The sequence below is a fragment of the Lampetra fluviatilis genome, chromosome 46 (assembly GCF_964198595.1).
Source record: "Lampetra fluviatilis chromosome 46, kcLamFluv1.1, whole genome shotgun sequence".
In the NCBI taxonomy this organism is placed as follows: domain Eukaryota; kingdom Metazoa; phylum Chordata; class Hyperoartia; order Petromyzontiformes; family Petromyzontidae; genus Lampetra; species Lampetra fluviatilis.
Genome location: NC_136320.1, coordinates 10,027,807 through 10,049,559, shown reverse-complemented (window position 1 = coordinate 10,049,559; position 21,753 = coordinate 10,027,807). Strand labels below are relative to the sequence as shown.

General features: G+C 51.2%; 1 protein-coding gene across 3 annotated transcripts in view; it reads left to right on the top strand.

Moving 5' to 3' along the window:
* LOC144947761 (potassium voltage-gated channel subfamily V member 2-like) overlaps positions 1 to 21,753 on the top strand; it is a 45,708-nt gene that overhangs the window by 19,116 nt on the left and 4,839 nt on the right. Inside the window, exon 2 of one of the 3 annotated variants that reach the window (XM_078877113.1) lies at positions 20,265 to 21,181. In XM_078877113.1, the coding sequence (XP_078733239.1) occupies positions 20,265 to 21,181 (917 nt within the window). Of the gene's footprint in view, positions 1 to 11,298; positions 11,370 to 20,264; positions 21,182 to 21,753 lie in introns of those variants that run through there. The other 2 variants (XM_078877114.1, XM_078877115.1) reach the window with 2 other exon arrangements.

Sequence of the window (21,753 nt, the reverse complement as noted above, 5' to 3'; positions counted from 1 at the left end):
TTGCAGATACAGGCGCAGAACAGGCACCAGGCTGACGGGAGATTGGGGCGATAACGGCGGAAGCCACGGGCGTGAGGGGACGGGGGCTGCCAGCTTATTTAATGAGAAATTAATAAGGAAGAGGAGCATATATATGGGGGCGTGAGGGAGACAAGGGAGGTACCAAGCCCCACTCTCATCATTAAATAATAGCATACGTCATATGCTATTATTTAAATTATTTTTTCTTTCTACGTGACTTTACCGAAATAACCAAAGAGTAATTCCTGTAGTCATGAAAGCTCCAAATCAAGTTTGACAGAGTGCTGTCGTGAGGCCTAGTCCTATGCAGAGCCCCCGGCCTCACCTAGATTGCCCAGGCAGCTAAGGTGGCACCTTGACAAGCTGGGGGCTGGGCCGCTACCCCCCCCCCCCACCACCATCCCCCCGCCCGTTCTCCAATAATAGAATCTAAGCGCTATAATATTAGTGTCTACTGACCCTATAGTAGTAAGTGCACACATTGGGGTGGGGGGGAGAAGAGGACATAACACTTTGAAGAATTTACCTCAGCTTTGTGTTTTTGCATTTTTTACGTGAAAGAGAATTTCCCGTGTGCGTTGCTAGGGGCAAAATAAAATAATAATAAATACTAACACTAAATTGTTCATTTAACTACTTTAAAGTTGATGGATGGGAAAATAGAATAGCTCACCAAGGCGTGTATGGCGTGGTACTTGGCTACTCTTTTTAAATGTAAACCCCACGGTTTGCGAGCCAAATCCTTCGCAAGTTTCGTACACAGACAGACACACAAACATACACACAGACACACTGACAGAGAGACAGACAGGCAGAAAAAATGACGTTTATAGGTAATATACAGTTGTTTACAGTGTTGCATGCAAATGTAAAATATTTCTTCTTCGTTAGGAGTTTAACAATGCTTTTATAGTGAGTCCAACTGAATCGCAGACATTGTTCTTAGGAGGCAACACTTTTATTATAACATCAACACCTAACACAAAGGGGTAACTGCCCCTTCACCAGATACAGCCTAGTGTGGTGACCACCCAGCTAACTACGCTATACTGAGGAGTTACAGCTACGAAGGGTCGGGCCCTCTCACTCGGGTCAGTGACCCCGGTCCCTCTCAGGGACATGCCTTATATTCCCCCACGGGTTGAGGCTGCTCTGTCCTCGGCCCCACCCGCCTTCTGGAGCCTTCTAGCTCCCTCTCGATCCCTCTCGAGAGCTCTCCCCGGACATGTGATCAACCCCTAGGCCCCCACCTGGGGGCCTCTCTGTGGACGCTCCAGATCACGTGTCTGCATGGTCAACCAGAGTGCCAAGGCCCGGGGCAACCCAGCCCCTGGGTTGACACCCTCCTACTCCCCCCTGTGGGAGCCCGCACTACACGCTATGCGTTAACAGCTTGAAAAAAGGGGTCGTTATTCGCTGACACCACGGTCAATGCCCCCACCAGGGAGGGTGTCTGCAACACCGCATTTGAGGGGGTCAACAAGACTCCCTCCACTGGGTTCACCAAGGGCAAGTGTTTACGCAGCCGCAATGGCACAAGCATCTGCGTGGCAGGCGGAACGCGTACCATGCGGCTAACCATAGACTGCACAACAGCATTGATCGCGGTATATTTCGTAGACGTCTTCAAGAATTTAGACACTGCCCCGATGGCATCTCAATACAGCCCTTATCCAGCCGAATGTTAAGGGGCATCCTGCGCAAGAAATCCGCGCCCAATAAACACAGCACGGCCAAAGTCGTGAAAACCAATACAGGGCCATCCATGCATACATCTCCTATTTGTATCGTAGCAATCATGTGACCCACAATTCCAAGACTACCACCATTTGCCGCAATACATGGCCTGTCCACCTGCTCTAGCGGCCGGGGTGAGGCCGGCAACAAGCGAAAAGTTGGCAACGAAATGAGGGTAGCCGAAGCACCCGTGTCGATCACCACACGAACCTCTACACCCTGAATAGACGCCAGAATGTCCGACGAACCAGGCGCGGCACCGAACGTCTGATACGCTAATGCACACCACTTGCTATCATCATACAACCCGTCGGGACGAGTGGTTAACAGGGCAACATGGCGCGGATGAGTGATGGGAATGAAATGGCTATGTGCATGATGCGTCACGACTTGCCTGTGGTCCTCGGGATGAGGAGAAGTTGACGCCGTCGGTCGCAGAAGTTCCCGGCGGACCGCCAACACACAGCTGGCAGTTCCTGGTGATGTGGCCCGTCCTCCCGCAACTGCCGAACTCCCCCTCACGCCCCGTATATATCCTCCTCCTTATTAATTTCTCAATAAATAAGCTGACGACCCCCGTCGCCTCGCGCCCGTGGCTTCCGCCGTTATTGCCCCAATCTCCCGTCAGCCTGGCGCCTGTTCTGCGCCAGCATCTGCAACCAGCCAATCACAGCTATGCTCCTTAATTAGCCGTTTCCCTTCCGTTGCTCTATGTCATCGCACTTGTCTGTCCCGATGCGACCTCTCTGTCTGCAACTTCGCACATGCATGCACACAGCTTGTAAACCCCCGCACGCGTTATTCCACTACACAACTACAGAGTCAATAGACACTACTTACTCTGTTGTATGTAGGGTGTGTAGGTATAGATACCTATGCGGGGGTAAAAAAAAAAATTTGGGGGGGCCGACAATTTTCGGAAACCTTTCATATCAACTATTTACCCCCCACTTTATATAACTTTTTGGACTTCTGCAAGCCTTTTATAATTTTGTTTGTGGAGAAATGGACAAATGGCCCACCGGGCCTTCACAATAGCTTCGTAGCATTCAGCCTTCCCGGATGTCAACTCCCCTTTTTAAACGAACAAATTATAGAAATGCAAGAACATCGTGTGCCTCAACAATAATAGAACAGAATAAATACCCCAACCACCTGTACAAAAATTACACTATCTAAAAATGTACAAACCAACAAGGAGAAGGGTGTAAACCAACGAACCCGTAACGACAACAACGCCAGGTACTTCCCGCTAGTCGTAAATAAAATTAAACAAAATAAAGTAACAAATAGAAAAAACCTTTTATTTTTACTTCATTCGAGTCCTGAATGCAGCTTGTAGTCTGAAGGGGGCAATGAGTCACTACAATTGCACATACACACAAGGGGCACGCGCGCATACAGACACACAACGGGAGCACGCACAACCACATAGGGCCCAATACACCCCAATCATCTTCCGCGTAGCCTGAACAGACTTTTGGGGCAAGTGCTGTTAGCGATCACATATGAATTCCGGTACAGAACATGAGCGGGTGGGTGTCTCACACCACGCCCAGCCGTGGTGATGTTTACACGCCAGGTACTGGTGCTGGCCGTGAGCAAGAATCAAACTTCGGTCACTGCTTTTGTAGCACAGCGTGCTAACTGCTACACTACCACTCACCAACAAAGACAAAGATTCGTCGTATAGCCTGTAACATACTTGGGGCAAGTACTGTTAGCAAGCACCTATGAAGGCCGGGATGGCACACAGGGGGTGGGTGGCCAACACCATGCTCGGCCGCCTTTATCTCTCCAGTGGCGATGTTTACACACCGCACCGGGTACTCATTTGAGGCTGAGTGGACCTAGAGGAGGCCCATGAACTCTTCAGATAATTGTCACTGGTGTTGGCCGTGAGCGGGAATCAAAATCGGGTCTCCAGGTTCGTAGCACAGCACACTAACCCATACACTACTGCTCCCCATACACACACACATGTCCGTGCACACACACAGAGACAGTATCATTGTGAAGCTGACTCATTCCATCTCGCGTATCGTATCGCTTGTCTGAATAAAATAGTTCTACGGTTCAGTTTGTAATTGCGAGTTCACGTGTTAAGTCAATGTTATTTTTTTATATTTCATGGAAGCTGGTTCGTAAATATGGGTGTTCATAAGTCGGGCATTCGGAAGTCGACGACCGCCTGGATTCTGATTCTGATCAATTTGAGGCGACTGCGGTGCCACGACCGCGGAGCAACTCCGCAAGCGACGCGATTCCACCCTCCCCCCCTCCCCTGAGTACACGCACCCACGCAGAACATTCACACACGTAGTGTCCCGGCAGGGGATCACCTGACACCACGGATTTTAATCCAAAGGGCCCCTAGTTAGGAAGGAGATTGGCCGACCGTCCCAGAACAAATAATATTGCGGCGCCCCTACAATTGGCTTCAAATTGTATGAATCACGCACGACATCGGGGAGAGGGCTGGGGTGAAATATTAAGCGAGCAGAGCAGACAATGAGGGCGGGGGGATCCTAGTGTAATAAAAGACTTCGTCAGGCACTGCTGTCTCCGTTGGTCTTTTATTTAGTTTCTTTCTCCGCACCCCGCTGGGTCCTGTCCGTGGACCAGCGTCTCCTCGCGCGTGCCCCACACACGCTCTCCTCGCGACGTGCCCTGCACGCGCTCTTCCATCAGTCTCTCCCTCCTCGCGACGTGCCCCACACCCGCTCTCCTCGCGACGCGCCCCGCACACGCTCTTCCGTCAGTCTCTCCAGCTCCCCCGCTCCGCACACCGCTGGCCGATGGTGTGCCGAAGCCCCATCAGCCATGTGGCTGATGGCGCGGCGGCCACCCAACGTGGTCCCGCTTCTTCACTCCAACAACTGACCCCGATCCCTTCCGGGCTCCCACCTATATCTTCTTTCCCACGTGACCCTGACTCCTCCCCTTCCGGATCGTCAGATCCGGCCTTCCCATACTGCCCTGCTGGCTCCACCTCCATTCACCTCGCTTCCAATTGGACCCGAGGTGAACGGCGGCCCCTCCCACACGCCCCCCATACTGGGCTCTGCCCCCCAATACCCCGGGCTGTGTCATTGGGCCAGAGCCCAGCAGCAACCCCATTTACGCTCGCATTACACTAGCGCTACCTACCAAGTACACACTAACCGGGTGTGTATTCGCCAGTCGGACGCCCTCCCAGATTAAACCGGCTGAGTTAGGGATTAATGAGTACAGGCGCAGAGACAATGGGCGAAAAAATAATGTAACGTAACGCTCCATGTAAGGGCAGAAAAATGTTGGAAAATCACAGGTAGACGCACGATTGGTTGCGCAGGATAACGTAACCCCGGATGTTTTTTTATTAAATCAAGGGGCATAAAAAGGGGAGCCCAAAACAGTTCAGTTCAGTTCTCTCATCTCTGACCGCTTGGCCGCCTCAACCAACTGCCTGCCGTCCTGCCTCCTCGAGCCGCTCGCAGCATTCGTGCAACGTCAGCGATTGCAGCTACGAGACAGCGATAGGTAAAGTCCCCTCTCATCTCCATCCCTCCGACTCTCACAGCGTCCGTGCGATGCCGTGAGTGCAGCCGTGACGTACGTAATAGGGCATGTGATTATCTGAAGAATTTTGTAGTAATAGGATAGGCTCTGTTCGCAGAATATTCCCTCCGGGCAGTGCAGAGTTTTGTGCCGCGAATAAGAGCATCGGCGCAGTGTTGTGATTCGAGTGTGCGTGGTGCGACCACCCGCCGCCGCGCGCGTGTTCGCGCAGCCGTCTTAGAGCGAGTCTTAGTGCGGGTACGTGGTAGCGTATAACCGCCCGAAAGCACGCGTGTGTTTGCGCTGCCGCTGTAGTGTTAACTGTGGGGCATGCGCATATTAGAATATAGCCGCCCACAACCGCGCGCATGCTCGCGCAGCCACTGTAGCATTAGCTTTCGTGTGCGTGTGGAATAACCCCGTGCGGCGGCGGTGAGCCAGCGATTTAGCTATGTCCCTCAGAGGGGGCGCTAATGCGGGGGGGGCCGATCACTTGGTCGGCGGAGGCCCGATCACTTGGTCGGCGGAGGCCCGGTGGGGGCCGATCGATGCGGTGGAGGAGGGAGTGGAGGAGGGAGTGGAAGGGAAGGGAAGGACGTCGCACCCCACCTGCCCGGCGAGGGCGGTGAGGTGGACGCTGGCCCCCACACCACTACGCGGCCGCACCGCATGGCCGCGCCATCTAGCTCCACGTCCGTCTCTCTCCCTTGGCTCCCCCTCTCCTATCACTCTCCCCAGGGATTCTCCCTCTCCTGTCAGTCTCCCCATCCTGCCCATGAGACATTACTCCATCCACAATATACAGCGCCGAACTGAGGGAGGAGCGGAACGAGGGTGGGGGGGGGGGGAGCAGTGGACGGGGGGATCAGCTCGCAAGGGCCGCGACACATAGCTCCAGTGGCTTCCTAATATCGGAAGGAAGAGCGTTCCAGACGGCCGCAGAAGCGCATCTGAAAGGGTGTGATGTGGCAACCGTATTTGTTTGAGGGTTAGCCAAAAGTCGCTCCCTGTGCCTCGTGCTATAGATGTTTCAGCATATAATAGGTGGTTTGACCAGAATCAGGTGCTGTAGGTTTGAGGTGCCATTGGCAATGGGCAGAGGTTAATGTGATTTATAATTGACTGTGGGTGGCGTATGTGTGATAGTTAATGCCGTGACTTGTAAGGCAATAGATTGGGGGAGATGTAAATGGAACAAAGTAATAGGCCACCATGACAGATCCGGCGACTCTGACCTGGTCACTGCAAGTGTTCACGGAGAACCTGGCTATCAAGGGGACAAAAATGGCCCCTCAGATCTTGACGGCTGCAATGCAGTATGAAGGTTTTCACCAACTTTCCCAAAAAGGCAATGAAAGTTCCCCATTTGGGCAGTCAGGGCGTCCACATTATGACCTCTCAAGTTCCATATCAAAGCACTAATCTAATCGGCAGCATCAAGCAAAGACCGAGTGTTCCTCTCCTAAACTGCTGGATGCCCTGACAGGATTCTGAAAAGTCGTAAAGGACACAAGGGTAGATCCCATGACATCTGCAAGTGCTGTCGCAAGGACGGCGGCATCGCTAAAGAACTGTATCACGAGGTCATAACCTTGGCGAACGTTTGGGCAGGTGGCAGCTTCTCCCTGGACAGTTTTTAGGTGCCTTGTCACCCGTTTATGGAATCAGCGTCACACTGAAGATGGGCCCAGCGCTTGCACTGTTTGCTCTAATGGCACGTGACTTATCAGTCTCCATTTGGTGCATAGGGTGTCCTGCCACTACCTTGCAATGTGATTGTCTCGACAGGCTCTGTGTAACCTACAATACTGGAACAATCCTAAATGGGCCTTATTCTGGCTCTCTGAGTCTCAGGGAATAGCACTGCACCTTGCAAATCATAAAGGTATCTTCCATATGGCTCTATGAGCCTCTTGACTTTAACTTTAAATCCTAAGAATCCTAAAGGAACCACCTTAGTGTAAAAAAACACCACGAATACAATTAAAACAATTGGCCAAACACCCCAGTACCGGCCCCTCCAGAACAAAGAGTTCCGAGTTGTGATCAGGCCCAGCTCCTCTCGGATGGGCGGGGGGCAGTTGAGATGTGTGGGGGGCGGGAGGGACGGGGAGGGGGGCACCATGACAGCGAGACACCGCTCAGGAGGAGAGGGAACCTGGGTGGTGCCAAATGGACATTTCGGTGGTTCAGGGCCCACCCTAAGGACACCCCAAAGCACTGGCCCTGGTCCCGAGATTCCGTGAGAGTCTTTCCCAGATAAATAAATGACTGCTATCTCTGGTTATTTGTGCACAGTGGCATCCCTTGGTATACACATATGTAATAAAGGACTCTTTCTCAGTGTCGATCTCCGTTGTCCTTTATTTGGGTTCGTATAAATCTCGCTCACACGGCGTCCTCGCTCAGGGCCGCGTCTCCTCCGACGATCACTCCACAGCCACCCTGCTGCTCCGTTCTGCAGCTTCACTGCTGCTCCGCCCTGCAGCCACACTGCTGCTCCGCTCTGCAGCCTCACTGCTGCTCCGCTCTGCAGCTAGCCTTCCACAGCCCGCTAGCCCTCTGCGTCCTGACACCGATGGCTGACGGTGCCGACGTCTCCCGACGCATGGCGATCGCACCACTCTCCCCGTACTGCCCAGCGTGGCCTCCTCCCGTTTCACTCCGTCTCAACTCCCCGATCTTCTTCCGGTTCTCTCCCTAAACCCTCTCCCCCATGTGACCCTAACTCCTCCCTCTCCTCACGTGACCCAGACTCCGCCCCCCTCAATCCTTGCTCGCATTACACATATGTAACGGGTTCCGGAGACACTTGTAGAGGTAACTCCTTTATTACAATACAACACTCCAACAGTCCTGATACTCTGTTACAGCCTAGGTACACAGCCTAGGTACACAGCCTAGATACTCTACTCTGGCTACGCTCTGGAACTCGCCCTCACAAGGTCGTCGAGTCGGGAGTTCCAGAGTCCCACCACTGGCTCTCACATCGTCCCAGGGTCCTCAGATGGCTGGTCTTGGGTCTTGGGTTTAGAGCTACGACTGCCCCTGATCGTCCAGGGAGCTCCGCTTTTATGCCCAGTTCCCAACGAGGGGTGGGGCCGTGTGCGCCCCCAGATATCCCACAGAGCACACACAGCCCCCCCCTTTGGCGACGCCAAGGGGATTAAGCGCCTGGGAACTCAACGCCTGACGCCAAGAGGCTTAAGCGTCTGACCCGCCTAGGAACCCACCGCCTGGTGCCAAGAGGCTTAAGCGCCTGGCCCACCCAGGGTCCCAGAGCCCCCAGCAGCCCCTCCCTTCTTATGTCACTACACATACACACACAAAGTACATGTATATATGAGCCTGCTACACATGTCCTTCACTCGATATTATGTGGGGGGGACAAATAAAACTGGGGTCTGTTTTGCTTTGTGAAGTCATACCACCACTAATTTGCTGGTGACCGACAACTTATTGATATACAGTATATATATTTCGTACAATAGTGTAATAAAGGTCGTTGAGGCGACTTCTGGAATCCGGTCTTTTATTCACCTTTGCATTACAGCTTTCCTTCACGCTGCTGACAGGCAGCGTGAGAGGGACAGATAGAGAGACAGACACACTGCCACGTGGCAACCCGGAGCCCCGCTCCCGCGTGGCCCCCTTCTTCTGTTCGTTCCCGTTCTGACCACGTGTCGTCTGTCTCCACCCCTATTTAATACCCGGGTCACGTGGTACGTTTCCACCAATCCTGGATAGCCTCTATGGAATATTTCAGAGGCTCCCGGGACCACGCCCCTGACTCGTCTCCCCATTGGCTGTGGCTAAAGCCAGCAGAACCAATCCTCTACAACCAGCTGTCACCTTTCCATTATGTCAGGGCCACGCCCCTAGGCTTCCCCCCATTGGCTATGAACCAGGACCGGCAGAGCCAATTGTCGTGACGAGTTATAATCCGTCAATGACCCGGATATAACCTCACATTACAATTGTAATTTACTGTTAAAGCTGCCGTGGTGCCATGGCAAGCATACCGGACGTGCAATTCAGAGGCTTGCCGGTTCGATATCTCCCAGTGGCGGCAAGGGAAGCAACAGTGTGGGTTTCTCAAATCCCCCCCCGCCTCAACCACCGCCTCTGTCCACCCAGCAGCTGTATAATGGGCACAGCGCAGTCGATCGGCAGCTCGTGTGTGGTGGGGGAAAAGTGTGGGTATGCCTATTTCTTTCAGCATGTCAGCGTGGAAGGGTAGGCCAAGCACCCTGTAGAGTTGATTCGAGCAGAGGTCCTTCCACCAGCAGTTGCGTGAGTGAGCAATTGCAGGGCCGCACCTCTCCCGTGAGTTATTTGTTGCCGACAGTCGTGCTGATTGCTGAGGACGCTTCGTTTGGGACGTTTACTGAAATACAACGAAGGTATACGATGCTGTTTTGTACAACACCATGGCCCCCCACACACCACCACAAACACAAAGTGCCCAAACATCGCAAGCAGGAACCTAGGGGCGCACCGACAAGCCATTTCAATCAGGGGGCTATGCAAGATCCTACTATGTGCCCACCTCCTTTCTCCTGACTCACTATTACTGAAATAGCTACGGATGTTTTTAAACAAACAAAACGTGCAAGTGGCTTTTTCTCCACCCCAAATGTCCGTATCAACAATGCTCTGGATGTGTGTCCAACAATCCCATTACGAAGGTGACTGTCAGAATCACCTCCCTTACCCCCAGCTGGACTTATCAGGAGGATTTTGATGAGCGTCACGCCTTTCCCCAGCTTTCCCTCAGCTCGTGCGCACGCCCAACCCACGCGAGCGGCACAACTGAATGCGCCCTGAGACCAGGATTTGGGTCAATCTCTTAAGGCTGCGCTCTCTCCCGTAAGCACAATCAGGAACACCTCAGCTAACAATAGCCTGCCGTGGCATAGGGGGTGGGAAAAAGTCACTTTGAGTGAAACTGAAGGGAGCCGTGGCGAGTTTTGAGAACACTGCAACATTATTATTACTTTATAATTGTTTAAAAATAGGTTTGACCCTTTCTGGCAAGAAAACAGGAGATGTTAAGATGGTTGAAACACCAAATAGATAAAGGATTTGTCTTTGAAACGTATTGGCCAACAACAGAGACAGCCTTCTTTATGGCCTTGTCTCACCAGTGTTAGTAGACCAGAGAATGCCAAAAGACGAACAGCACAAATGCAATGCATGTATCAGAACATTTGCGCACTCTTCTGTTGTTGGAAGCATGGGGAGAGATGCATGGGCGAGAGACCCGTCCTTGAAATCTCACTGAGCGGCAGGAAAAGGAATACGCTGATTAGAGGACATAGGCAGGTTAAAGGCGTAATTTAAACTGTTAGGAGAAGTGCGTTTGGGCGGGCCACGTCGCTAGAAGGTGCGATGGACCATGGTCAAAAATAATAGTGGTGTGACAGCCAAGGAATGGAACGCGTCTGAGAGGACCATCGCCCAGGAGATGGAGCGATGAAATCATTGTGTGCAGGTGCTGGGTAAATTGTTACATGACAGTGTCCTGAGAGGTGGCAGCAGCTTGGAGAGGCCTTTATCCATCCAGCAGTGGATTGACCGTGACTGATGATGAACATTGTCCTGCTCTAAGAATTAAAATCTACAAATGTGCGATGCTGATTAAGCAGCAGCCTCCACGAGGAGCATCATCCACACAACATGAGCCGTGGCAGCACCACGCGGTCCACTGCTAACTTCCTCTTCTAGCGCAAGGCAGAGTGAAAAGCAACTTTAAGAACTAACAGAGAACAATTTATTTTATGGGGGCATATCACTTTATTGACTGTGGCGGAGACCGTGTGAGACCCAAAACTGAGAATTTATGAGAAAGGCAGCTGGGACAGGACATCCCTCATCAGAAATAGAAGCAGATATGGCGTCCGTCCGTCAGTTAAAATTGTTTCAACTGAGTCGCAGACGTAGACTTTGGAGGCAACACATTTATTCAATTTTAACACACGGGTATCTTCCCCTTAACAGAATAACAACCGTAGGTGGTGACCACCCAGCGAACTACAATAGTTACCACGTAACTGTTACTATGGACCCGGGCCTACAACATCTGCCCTGGGCCACGTGTTGGAGACTCGTTGAACGGAGATCGTAGATGAAGAGTTTCGTCCTGGGATGAACAACCCTGGTCCCTCTCGGGACCCGGCTTATATTATCTGTGGCATGGCCGGCTCCGCCCTTGGCCACGTCCACCTTCCAGAATCCTCCGGAAGGACCTGGGTTCCAATCACGTGACCCCCTAGCCCCCTCTTGGGGCCCCTCTGTCAACTTAACCAGTTACGTGTCCTCCCGGGTCAACCAGAGTGCCATGGCCTCACACAACCTTATCCTTCGGCCGGCACCCACACACCCTGTCCTGTTGGGCCAGCACTGCACTTACAGCGTGGTGCCATCCAACACTATTATTCAACGCACACCGTGCCCCTCTAGGGCCGGTACTGCACCCACAGCATGGTGACATCCAGCGATGTCACTACATCTACACGGAACCTACCTGACCAATGACAGGAGAGCCACATTCACCAATTCTTCCCGAGACTGCCCCAGGTGGCCACAAGGCACTGTACCGGCATACCTGCACACCTTCTGGATGTGCCCAGACATTGGAAACTATTTCAATCGGATTTGTGGCGCGGAGGTGAGTTCCTCAGTGGACGTTTTTTGCTGAACCCAGAATGGATGGCCGGAGAATGGGGGCCGCGGTGTGCGACTGGACCTCATATATTGAACCACCGTAGCAAAGCAATCCGATAGTCGTTGCTCCCATGGGGGGAAGAGGAAAGGAAAAAAACGGCGGATACGGACATCTCGTTTATGTTACTTTTCTTAGGTTCCTTTCGGTTATCCTCCCTTCCCTTCTTTCTCTTTCTCCTCCTTCACTGATTAGCCCACTGCTGCCGACCATTATACCCTACCGCTGCAAGGTGGTGAAGCCGGGTAACTTGTACCGGCCCCCACTTTGGGAAGATTTACTCAAGAGGTTGCGGCTGGACCGAGTATGTTGTGCACACGGCGAAATGTATAGCCACCGTGACACCCGTTTTTTGGGTTCAATAATTATAATAAAACAACTAAAACAGAGAACCATTTATTCGGAGATTATGCTGTGTTGGCAGTGGTGCACAAGGACAACTAACAAAAACCTCAACACATTTGTTAATAACACTGCGGCCTTAAAAGGAAAACATAAAACAGGCAATGGCCCTTCTTCATAGCAGGTCAATTGATATCGGTGCTGATTTATGTGCTCTGAAAAAGGGTCATTGCCCAAACGTCGCCTAGTTGGTATTTTTTGTTTATTTTAAAGCAACAGCGCTATTGCCGAACGTGTTGATTTGTTTTGTTAACGGAGAACAATGCTAAACCGGGCAAAAGGCTAAATAGAGTACACTGGCGTTGAATTTGATCCCTACATTAAAATACTGGCGTCTGGCACGGCAATGGTTTTCTGTACAAAAACAAACACTTGTACCACAGAGCTCAGTAAGCGGGTTTTGCGTGATGGACAGAGAGTGGCCAAAGAACACAAAAGCATAGACGCAGTGGCGTCACTCGAGGGGTGCGGGGGGTGCGGACCACACCGGGTGACACCATCAGAGGGGGTGACACCAAAATGACTGTTTATAACATTTTTGCGCAGTGTTTCAACAGAAATGTATTCTTTTTTATTAAAAAAATCCCTGTATTTAAAACTTTCGTGACTGCAGAAACTCATATTCTTTGGGTCTTTGGTAAAGCCACATAGATAGAAAAATCATAATGCTAAATAAAAATATCACGACGTTTCGATCGCAACACAAGCAATCGTCATAAGGTGAAAAAATATAGCGGGAGAGCTGCTGAGGCAGGAAAAAATAGTAATACAAAAATTAAACAAATATTTTTTTCCTGCCTCAGCAGCTCTATCTACGTGGCTTTACCGAAAGCAACAAAGAATATAATATTTTTTTTCGTAAGCCCAGCTTACATGTACTATATCAATATACCTACAACGCTAAAACTGTATGCTAATTTGCTTTTTTAACCTTATTATGCGCTCCGGTCAGAGCTGTCATTATTATACTCTTAGATTTTTCGGTAATTAAAATGAATAAAAACAAAACAACTACAATGACGTTTCGAATCACGATGTTTCGTCTGCAGGCGCTACAAAGTACGCGCTGTTGTTTTCGTCGCTGCTCGTGTTTTTATCGTCGCTGATTTTGTCAAATTTTCTGGTGTTTTAGCTACAATATTGTGGTAATTAGTATTTGTGAACCTATATCAATAATGTTTTTGAGAATGATGTCGTAATTAAAGGAAAAAGAGAAAAATAAAAAAGGCTTCCGCTCAGTTACTAATAATGTTGTAACTAATAATGTTGTAATTCAATGTAGAAAGATTTTACAAAACAATGTTGTTGTTAGTATTCATATAATCTAAGAAATATTAGATTTAAGAAATTTACAACTATATCACATATTATTCTATGATTAAAATTGAAAATAAACTTACATGTAGAACAATTATTAATTATATAACTCTTTGATAACTAAATAGAGAAATTGACAATTTAAAACGTGAAGTGGGGGGGAATCCTATGTTTCTTGATACGTGTTTAGAAATAGAACTTAAATCTTAAATTCATTTTTTTTCATTTTCTTGAAAAAATATCACTGTCTTGCAAATATATATCTGATTTAATGTAGTTCTTAAATGTTTCGACGTTTTTTTTACTTCGAATTCTATTGTTTTCTTATCGAATTTTCACTTTAACCACATGAAACTATGCAAATGTACATTTAGGCTGTACGTATGACATTATAATTTAAAGGTGTAATTTTAATTTGCGAGTTGTTTACGTCACTACTATTGCCATTACATTCAGTGATATACGGGAATTACGATTTACGAGTAACATTAGTACAAACCAACTGACTAAGGATTATGTATGGTCTGGTACGGGAGGCGGTCCATGGGGGGTGACACCAACCCGAGTGACGCTACTACATAGACGAGCAGGACAACACTCGAGTCGAGAGACGACATTCGAGTCGCTCTTCCGGAGGCTTTACAATGGCCGTCTCTGAGATGTGAGCCAGCACCGCTGCCACTGAGTTACAACGCAGATCAACAGCCAATGGTGAAAACGGATGCTTCTCTGTGGCAGATGCTGCACTGATTTGGGGGCGCAACGGTGGCTAGGAGATGTTAACTACCTCGCCTGGTCTACAGGAGTTCGTAAGTTCGACCACGACCCTGACGCCTGCTGTATATTTGTAGATTGCATGTCTCTCTGCCCGTGGTCGCGTGGGACTTTCTCCAGGTCCTCGGGTTTTTCCCTCCACATTTCGAAACATGCGTTTTAGAGTATTTGGCTGCAATACATTTCCACGCGATGAGCTACTACGTTGGGCTATCATTTATGGTCAGGTCGCTTCTGAAAATAGAGCGATATTGCTCAGTGGTCTCGACGTAAAATAAAAATAGCGAAAACGGTAGTTATATTCAGGGGACCTTTTTGGCAGTATTCAAACTATACTGTTGGCTTTTTGGCGTCCTCTGGTCTAACACCGACGAGACAATGCCATACAGAAGTCTGTCTTTGGTGTACACCAATCAGTGTCAAAAACAATGCACGCATTATCAGAGCATGTCGGTTTGCATGTTTTTACACAGGTATGTGTGGTTAATGCAGATTTGATTCCGTGTTTGAACATCTTAACACCAATTTTATTTTTCATCAAGAGTTATGTTGATGTCGCATTCCTCCACGGACACTGCGCCACCTTCACGAGAGGGTCCTTGAGAGGGGCGAGTGAATAATCTCTGCGCTCATCCCACCAACCTCAGCCCGCCCTCATTATCTAGCCTCTTTCTAAGTCTCTAATACTTCTGTGTCTCTGTGCTCCCGTGCGCGCACCTGTGTCCATCATCTCTCCCCCTTCACACCCGAAGTCTCTGTTACCTCTGCTGTTGTTATCCGACAAACGTCTTTTACATCTCTCTCCCTTCTCTGTGCGTGTGCACATATCTCGATTACCAGGCACCCTCTGGCAAACCTCCTGCAACGTCTAATACACTCTTCCTCGCTTCCACTGTAGTATCTCTCGCATTCTATAACGCTCTCGCTCTCTCCTATCACAAGGCTGTACTATATCTCTCCCAATGAATCTCTAGTGCAACGGTATCTCCTATACCATCAGCCACTGCACACCTCTTCAGTACAATTAACCGTTGTACAGATATCCTTCTCCCAGATATCTCCTGAAACATCGCTCTTCCTGAAATACTATTGCTGCACCAGCGTATACCCCCTTCATCCATCTCTCTTCAGCCACACGCGTTGCCCAGAGCACTCCCCGTCTCATCTGCCTCTCTCTGTCTGCCAATCGCCTCTCTCAACCCTCGGAGCCTCCGGCTGCTCCCCGCCTCGTCCCATCTCTCTGTCAGTCTCCCAGCCCCTCCGTCTCCGCGTCCGTCTACGCCTTCCACGGCTGCCTCGTTCGTCGTCAGTCAGTGAGGGAGATGCTGAAGAGACGCTTCAGCGAGTTCGTCTTGGGCCGCCAGGAAGTCGTCACGGGCAAGTCCGACCTGCAGGCTGCCCGGGAGAGTTCCATCCGCCACTGGAGCTCGGCGCAGGAGCTTGCGTACTTGTGGTGCGACAGCAGCGACTCGGACGAGTCCCGCGATTCCCTCGAGTCCGTGCGCGCCGCCCACGCGGGACAGCCGCGCAGGAGCAGCTACTATTACGTCTCCGACGAGGATGATTGTGGTGGTGGTGGTGGTGGTCATAATGATGACGATGATGGTGGCGGGGGTGGTCATCATCGTCGTCATCGCGAGCACGGGACAGACTCCGGAGATGATGGTGAAGGTCATGGCCACCATCACGTTCATTGTCATCATGAGCTCCAAGACGCTGGGAGAGAAGGTGAGACTTTGGATCAGGGCCGGTGCTGGCCCTGCACATCGGCACCAGCGAATGTCCCGTTGGCACCACCCAGGTTCCCTCTCCTCCTGAGTGACGTCTCACTCTCACGGGGGGAGCAGGCGACAGGCTTGCCTCGGAGAGTCAAAACAACCGAAAGCGATTCCCCTGCTCAAATGAGTTTCGAGGCATTGGTGCTCAGCTTCCGTTCATAGCCCTGAGCCAGTGGTGGGATTTCCACATTCATATGGTAGGGGCGAGTATCCCCATAGCATTACTGTTGACTTCCCCAACGACTGGTTCTTTCTGCTCTGAATTATATTTGCTCATTGCTACACAGTACGTATTTTGTTTCTTTACGTTTTGCTTTTGTCATTTCGTGACCCAGGTCACTCATTCAAGTGCGACTCATCCAAGTATCTTGAGATCTCACAGGCTGGTTAAACAAAATCAATGTGGAACTTGACTTCAATTGATTAATAATGGTGCGTTAAATTTCGATTTAAAGCTTTCGTGACTGCAGGGATTCATCTTCTTGTTCTTTGGTTCTTTCGGTAAAGTCACGTATAAAGATAAAATAATAAATTAAATAATAGCATACGACGTTTCGATTGCAACACAAGCAATCATCATCAGGTATAAATTAAATAGCAACAAAAAATCTAACCAGAAAACTATAGACAGACATATAAGCAGACAGATATCACCAAGATACATAGAGAGAGTAACACAGGTACAGAGAGGGAGATCGTCTCTGTGGGGTGGCCTTAAATAGACAGAGGCCACCCCACAGAGACGATCTCCCTCTCTGTACCTGTGTTACTCTCTCTATGTATCTTGGTGATATCTGTCTGCTTATATGTCTGTCTATAGTTTTCTGGTTAGATTTTTTGTTGCTATTTCATTTATACCTGATGATGATTGCTTGTGTTGCAATCGAAACGTCGTATGCTATTATTTAATTTATTATTTTATCTTTATACGTGACTTTACCGAAAGAACCAAATAATAATTCCTGCAGTCACGAAAGCTCCAAAATTAAGATTCATCTTCTTGGTTCTTTCGGTAAAGTCACGTAGAAGGGAAGTAATAAAATAATAAAAATAAAACATAATAAAATAATTCTCACGACGTTTCGGCCACAACACAAGCAGCCGTCTTCAGGTGGAGAACAGGTCTGTCAAGTAGACAGAGTCTGAATGGCACGCTCCAGGCTTGGAGCGACTATTTATGCTGGGATGGAGGGGCGAAGAGCGTCTTGACAAAATAATTTGCATATCAAGAGGAATTTAGCATATTTATGGGAAATGCAGATATGTGATTAGTACTACTTGTGAAATGCGTAGGAGGTTTGGTGAGGTGTTTAAAGTCATTATGCCCATGCATTATGCAGGATTAGCAGTATCAAAGGGAGGGAGTAAGGTTAGAATTAATAAAGGGAAGGAATGTTAATAATATGGCGCCGCAGCAACTAATATGCTTATTGACTATACCTTGTCATATTACACTGTTTTATTCTACCCACTCAACTGTATAGCACACTGTTATATATTCACTATAAAATTACGATACTATATATTACCTTATACATTGTATTAAACATTACACTTTAATACTATTTATTATTATATAATATGCTATACACTATACCATAAACCGTCGCGTGAAAAGTACTAAGAGGAAGCAACGAAATATGTCAATGGGAGAATGGTGATAGGAAGCTTGCAGCGGAGCAAAGAATCCATTCCCTGCGGAGTGCTCCGCTGCAAGCTTCCTACCACCATTCTGGTGAGCAGGCCTGGGTAAAACTACGTGGCCGGGAGTCGGAGCCATTCCCTGTACACCTTGGTGTGCGACAGGGATATCCTCTGGCTCCCACATTATTTAACATATTTTTCGACCACGTAGTTCGTGAAGCCTTTGATGGCTGTACTGGAGGAATTTCCATCTGGTACAGATACAATGGGAGGCTGATCGATGCCCGGGTGTGGTCAAGGGATGGCTTCCTATTATGTATACCGTTGATCTGGTAATTGCTGCTCACTCAGAGGAGGAGTTGGAGGTGCTGCAGCTGAACCTGGAACTTGCCACGAAGAGGTGGGGCCTTACCATCAGCGCCACCAAAACTAAGCACCTGCCTGGGTATTTTGTACCATTGGACAATCCACCCCCACAACTCCCAATTGGTGATGGGGCAGTTGTGGAAAGAGGAGAGAGTTTCCCATACCTGGGCAGTGTGCTCATGACCGGCTCCGGTTTGACAGCACAGGTATCACTCCGAATCAGTCGAGCGGAATTATATTTTCATTGGTTGTGTAATGCTGTGTGGAAGCTATTCGGTCTGTTGCTCCGACGAAGCTTCAGGTCTTCTCGGCCACAGTCATTCCCTCTCTTTTCTACGCTTGCAAAACGTGGACCCCCCTAGTGGAACAACTTCGCCGGTTAGAAACATTTAGGCTGGCCTGCCTACGATCAAACCTGGGTTTAACCAGGCTGGATTGTGTGATGAGCTCACAAATCCTTGAAAGATCTGGATAAAGTCCCACCGGTGAGCTCCTCCGACAGGCAAGGCTGTGTTGTCTGGGTCGTGTAGCCCGCATGCCCAGCCACCGCATGCCTAAACAGTTTTTGTTTGGCCGGATCGAGGGGGCTAAACGGGCGCGGCACGGGCTAGAGAAGAGATAGAGTGATGTGGTACAGGAGGATGTGGAGCTGAGTGGACTTGCAGATGACTGGTACCAGCGGTGTCAAGATCGTTCACTGTGGATGAGGCTCGTGAAGGACGCTCCTGGGCAGTTGGAGGCAGTCGCACTCCAACAACAATGGAGGGCGGAGGAGCGACGCTCACAACAACGAGCAGAGCGCCGGGTGGCTAAAGCACAGCAAGTTGGCACAGTAGGGAGCACAGGTGGTGCATCAGCCAGTCTTCTCAGTAAGTCGACCCGTGGCAGCTGCTGGGTCTGTCCCGTGACCTGCCAGCTGGCCTTCGACACTTCACGTGGCCTCAACTTGCACATAGCCTGGCACAAGTGTCGTGGTGACGTCACCGCCACTTAGTGACGAATGGCGGTTGTTATGGTGGTGCGTGGTGGCGCGTGGTGGCGCGTGATGCGTGGTGGTTCGTGGTGTGCTTGGTGTGCGTGGTGGTGCGTGGTGGTGCGTGGTCGTAGTGGTGCGTGGTGGTGCGTGGTGTGCTTGGTGTGCTTGGTGTGCGTGGTGGTGCGTGGTGGTGCGTGGTGGTCGTAGTGGTGCGTGGTGGTGCGTGGTGGTGCATGGTGGTGCATAGTGGTGCTTGGTGGTCGTGGCGCTTGGTGGTGCTTGGTGGTCCGTGGTGGTCGTGGTGGTGCGTGGTGTGCGTGGTGGTGCGTGGTGGTGCTTGCTGGTGCGTGGTGTGCGTGGTGGTGCGTGGTGGCGCGTGGTGTGCGTGATGCGTGGTGCGTGGTGGTGCGTGGTGGTGCATGGTGGTGCGTGGTGGTGCATGGTGGTGCTTGGTGTGCATGGTGGTACGTGGTGGCGCGTGGTGGCGCGTGGTGGCGCTTGGTGGTGCGTGGTGTGCGTGGTGGCGCGTGGTGGTGGTCGTGGTGGCGCGTGGTGGTGGTCGTGGTGGTGCGTGGTGGTGCGTGGTGTGCGTAGTGGTGCGTGGTGGCGCGTGGTGGCGCGTGATGCGTGGTGCGTGGTGGTGCGTGGTGGTGCATGGTGGTGCGTGGTGGTGCATGGTGGTGCTTGGTGTGCATGGTGGTACATGGTGGCGCGTGGTGGCGCTTGGTGGTGCGTGGTGTGCGTGGTGTGTGGTGGTGCTTGGTGTGCATGGTGGTGTGTGGTGCGTGGTGGTGCGTGGCTACAAGCCAGTGCTGTGGACGTGGGGGCTGGTGGGCTGCATGAAGTTCACGGGTTGGACATCTGCAGGGCTTTTTCCTACTTTAACGTGAGCATCGTGAAACCACACAGCACGGCCCTCTGATGAGTCCCGAGACGTGGCGAGACTTATCCGCATTAAGTGCTGTATTATCATGACCCACCCTAGACGGCAGCGGAGATGAAACCCGAGGAGGTGGGAGTGGCAGAAGCAGCAGCAGCAGGAGCGTCACTCACGACGGCGGCGCCCTTCCCAGGAGCCGCATCGCGGACGTGAGCGCGCCCCCGGCTCCCGACGCGTGCAGGGGGCCCGGTGGGAGGCTGCTCCGCATCAACGTGGGAGGGAAGCGATTTCGCATTCCCAGGCACGCGGTGACCAAGTACCCGAGGACCAGGCTGGGCCGTTTGGCCGGCCACACGGAGCAGGAGAGGCGCCTGGACCTGTGCGACGACTTCTCACCGAGCCGGCGCGAGTACTTCTTCGACCGCGACCCGCTGGCGTTCGCGCACGTCTTCAACTGGTACAGCGCCGGCACACTGTGGGTGCGCGACTCGCTGTGCCCGCGCAACTTCATCGAGGAGCTCGAGTACTGGGGCGTCAGGCCCCGTCACGCCAAGCTCTGCTGCAGAATCCTCTTCGAGGAGCGGCAGGACGAGATCTCGGACTTCCTCAAGGTCCAGCGAGAGCTCGAGGACGAGCTGGAGAGCGAGACGAGCGATGATTGCTTCGACGGGATGCGCATGGGCGAGGTGCGCCGCGGCCTCTGGACCCTCACGGAGAAGCCCTTGTCTTCCTTCGCCTCCAAGCTCGTGTCCGTCACGTCCACTCTGTTCCTGCTGCTGTCCATCGCGGCGATGACCCTGAACACGATGAGCGACGGACTGTTCGGAAGCGGAGCTGGCGGCGCGGCTGCGGCGGCGTGGGGCAACCATCCCACGCCGCTCGACCACGTGGAGACCGTGTGCATCGCCTTCTTCACCGCCGAGTATCTGCTGCGGCTGCTCTGCACGCCCAACCTCAGGCGCTTCATGCGCAGCGTCCTAAATGCCGTCGACGTCATCGCCATCATCCCCTTCTACATCCAGGTGAGCGTCGCCAGGCCCGTCGTCTCGTTGGCAGTCGCATCGGCACCTTTAATGAGGGCCACCGGATCGGACCGCGATTTTCGAATGGCAATTTTGTTGACAGAAACATTAATTAAGCGGTTGCATTCATCCACTTCGTACGCCAATTCTGCCCCCCCCCCCCCATTTTTCTCATGGTGCGTGGCAGCACATGCAAGCGCTACGTTTGAGCCTGCGAGCGGATTTCAATGATTGGGCTTTCGTAACCTCAATGGGGGTGCCACGTCAACAGTTGTCAGCCTCCCGGGTAACAACAACTGTCCTACCCTCCCGGCCTGCGCAAGCTCTGAGCTCGTGCAGGAGACGTGAGATTGACGGATCACCCACTGGAGACTTGACCGCACGCACGCAAAATTCAAATGTCCTGAGCTTCGCGAGTGCAGTGCGCCGCGCTATTAATCCGGCCGCCCGAGTTCGATTCCCGCTCTCGCCCAACAACACCAGCGACGATTATCTGAAACCATTACGGCTCCTACTCTCGGTCGACTCAGCTTCAATTGAGTACCTGGCGCAGTGTGTAAACATCGCTAGCA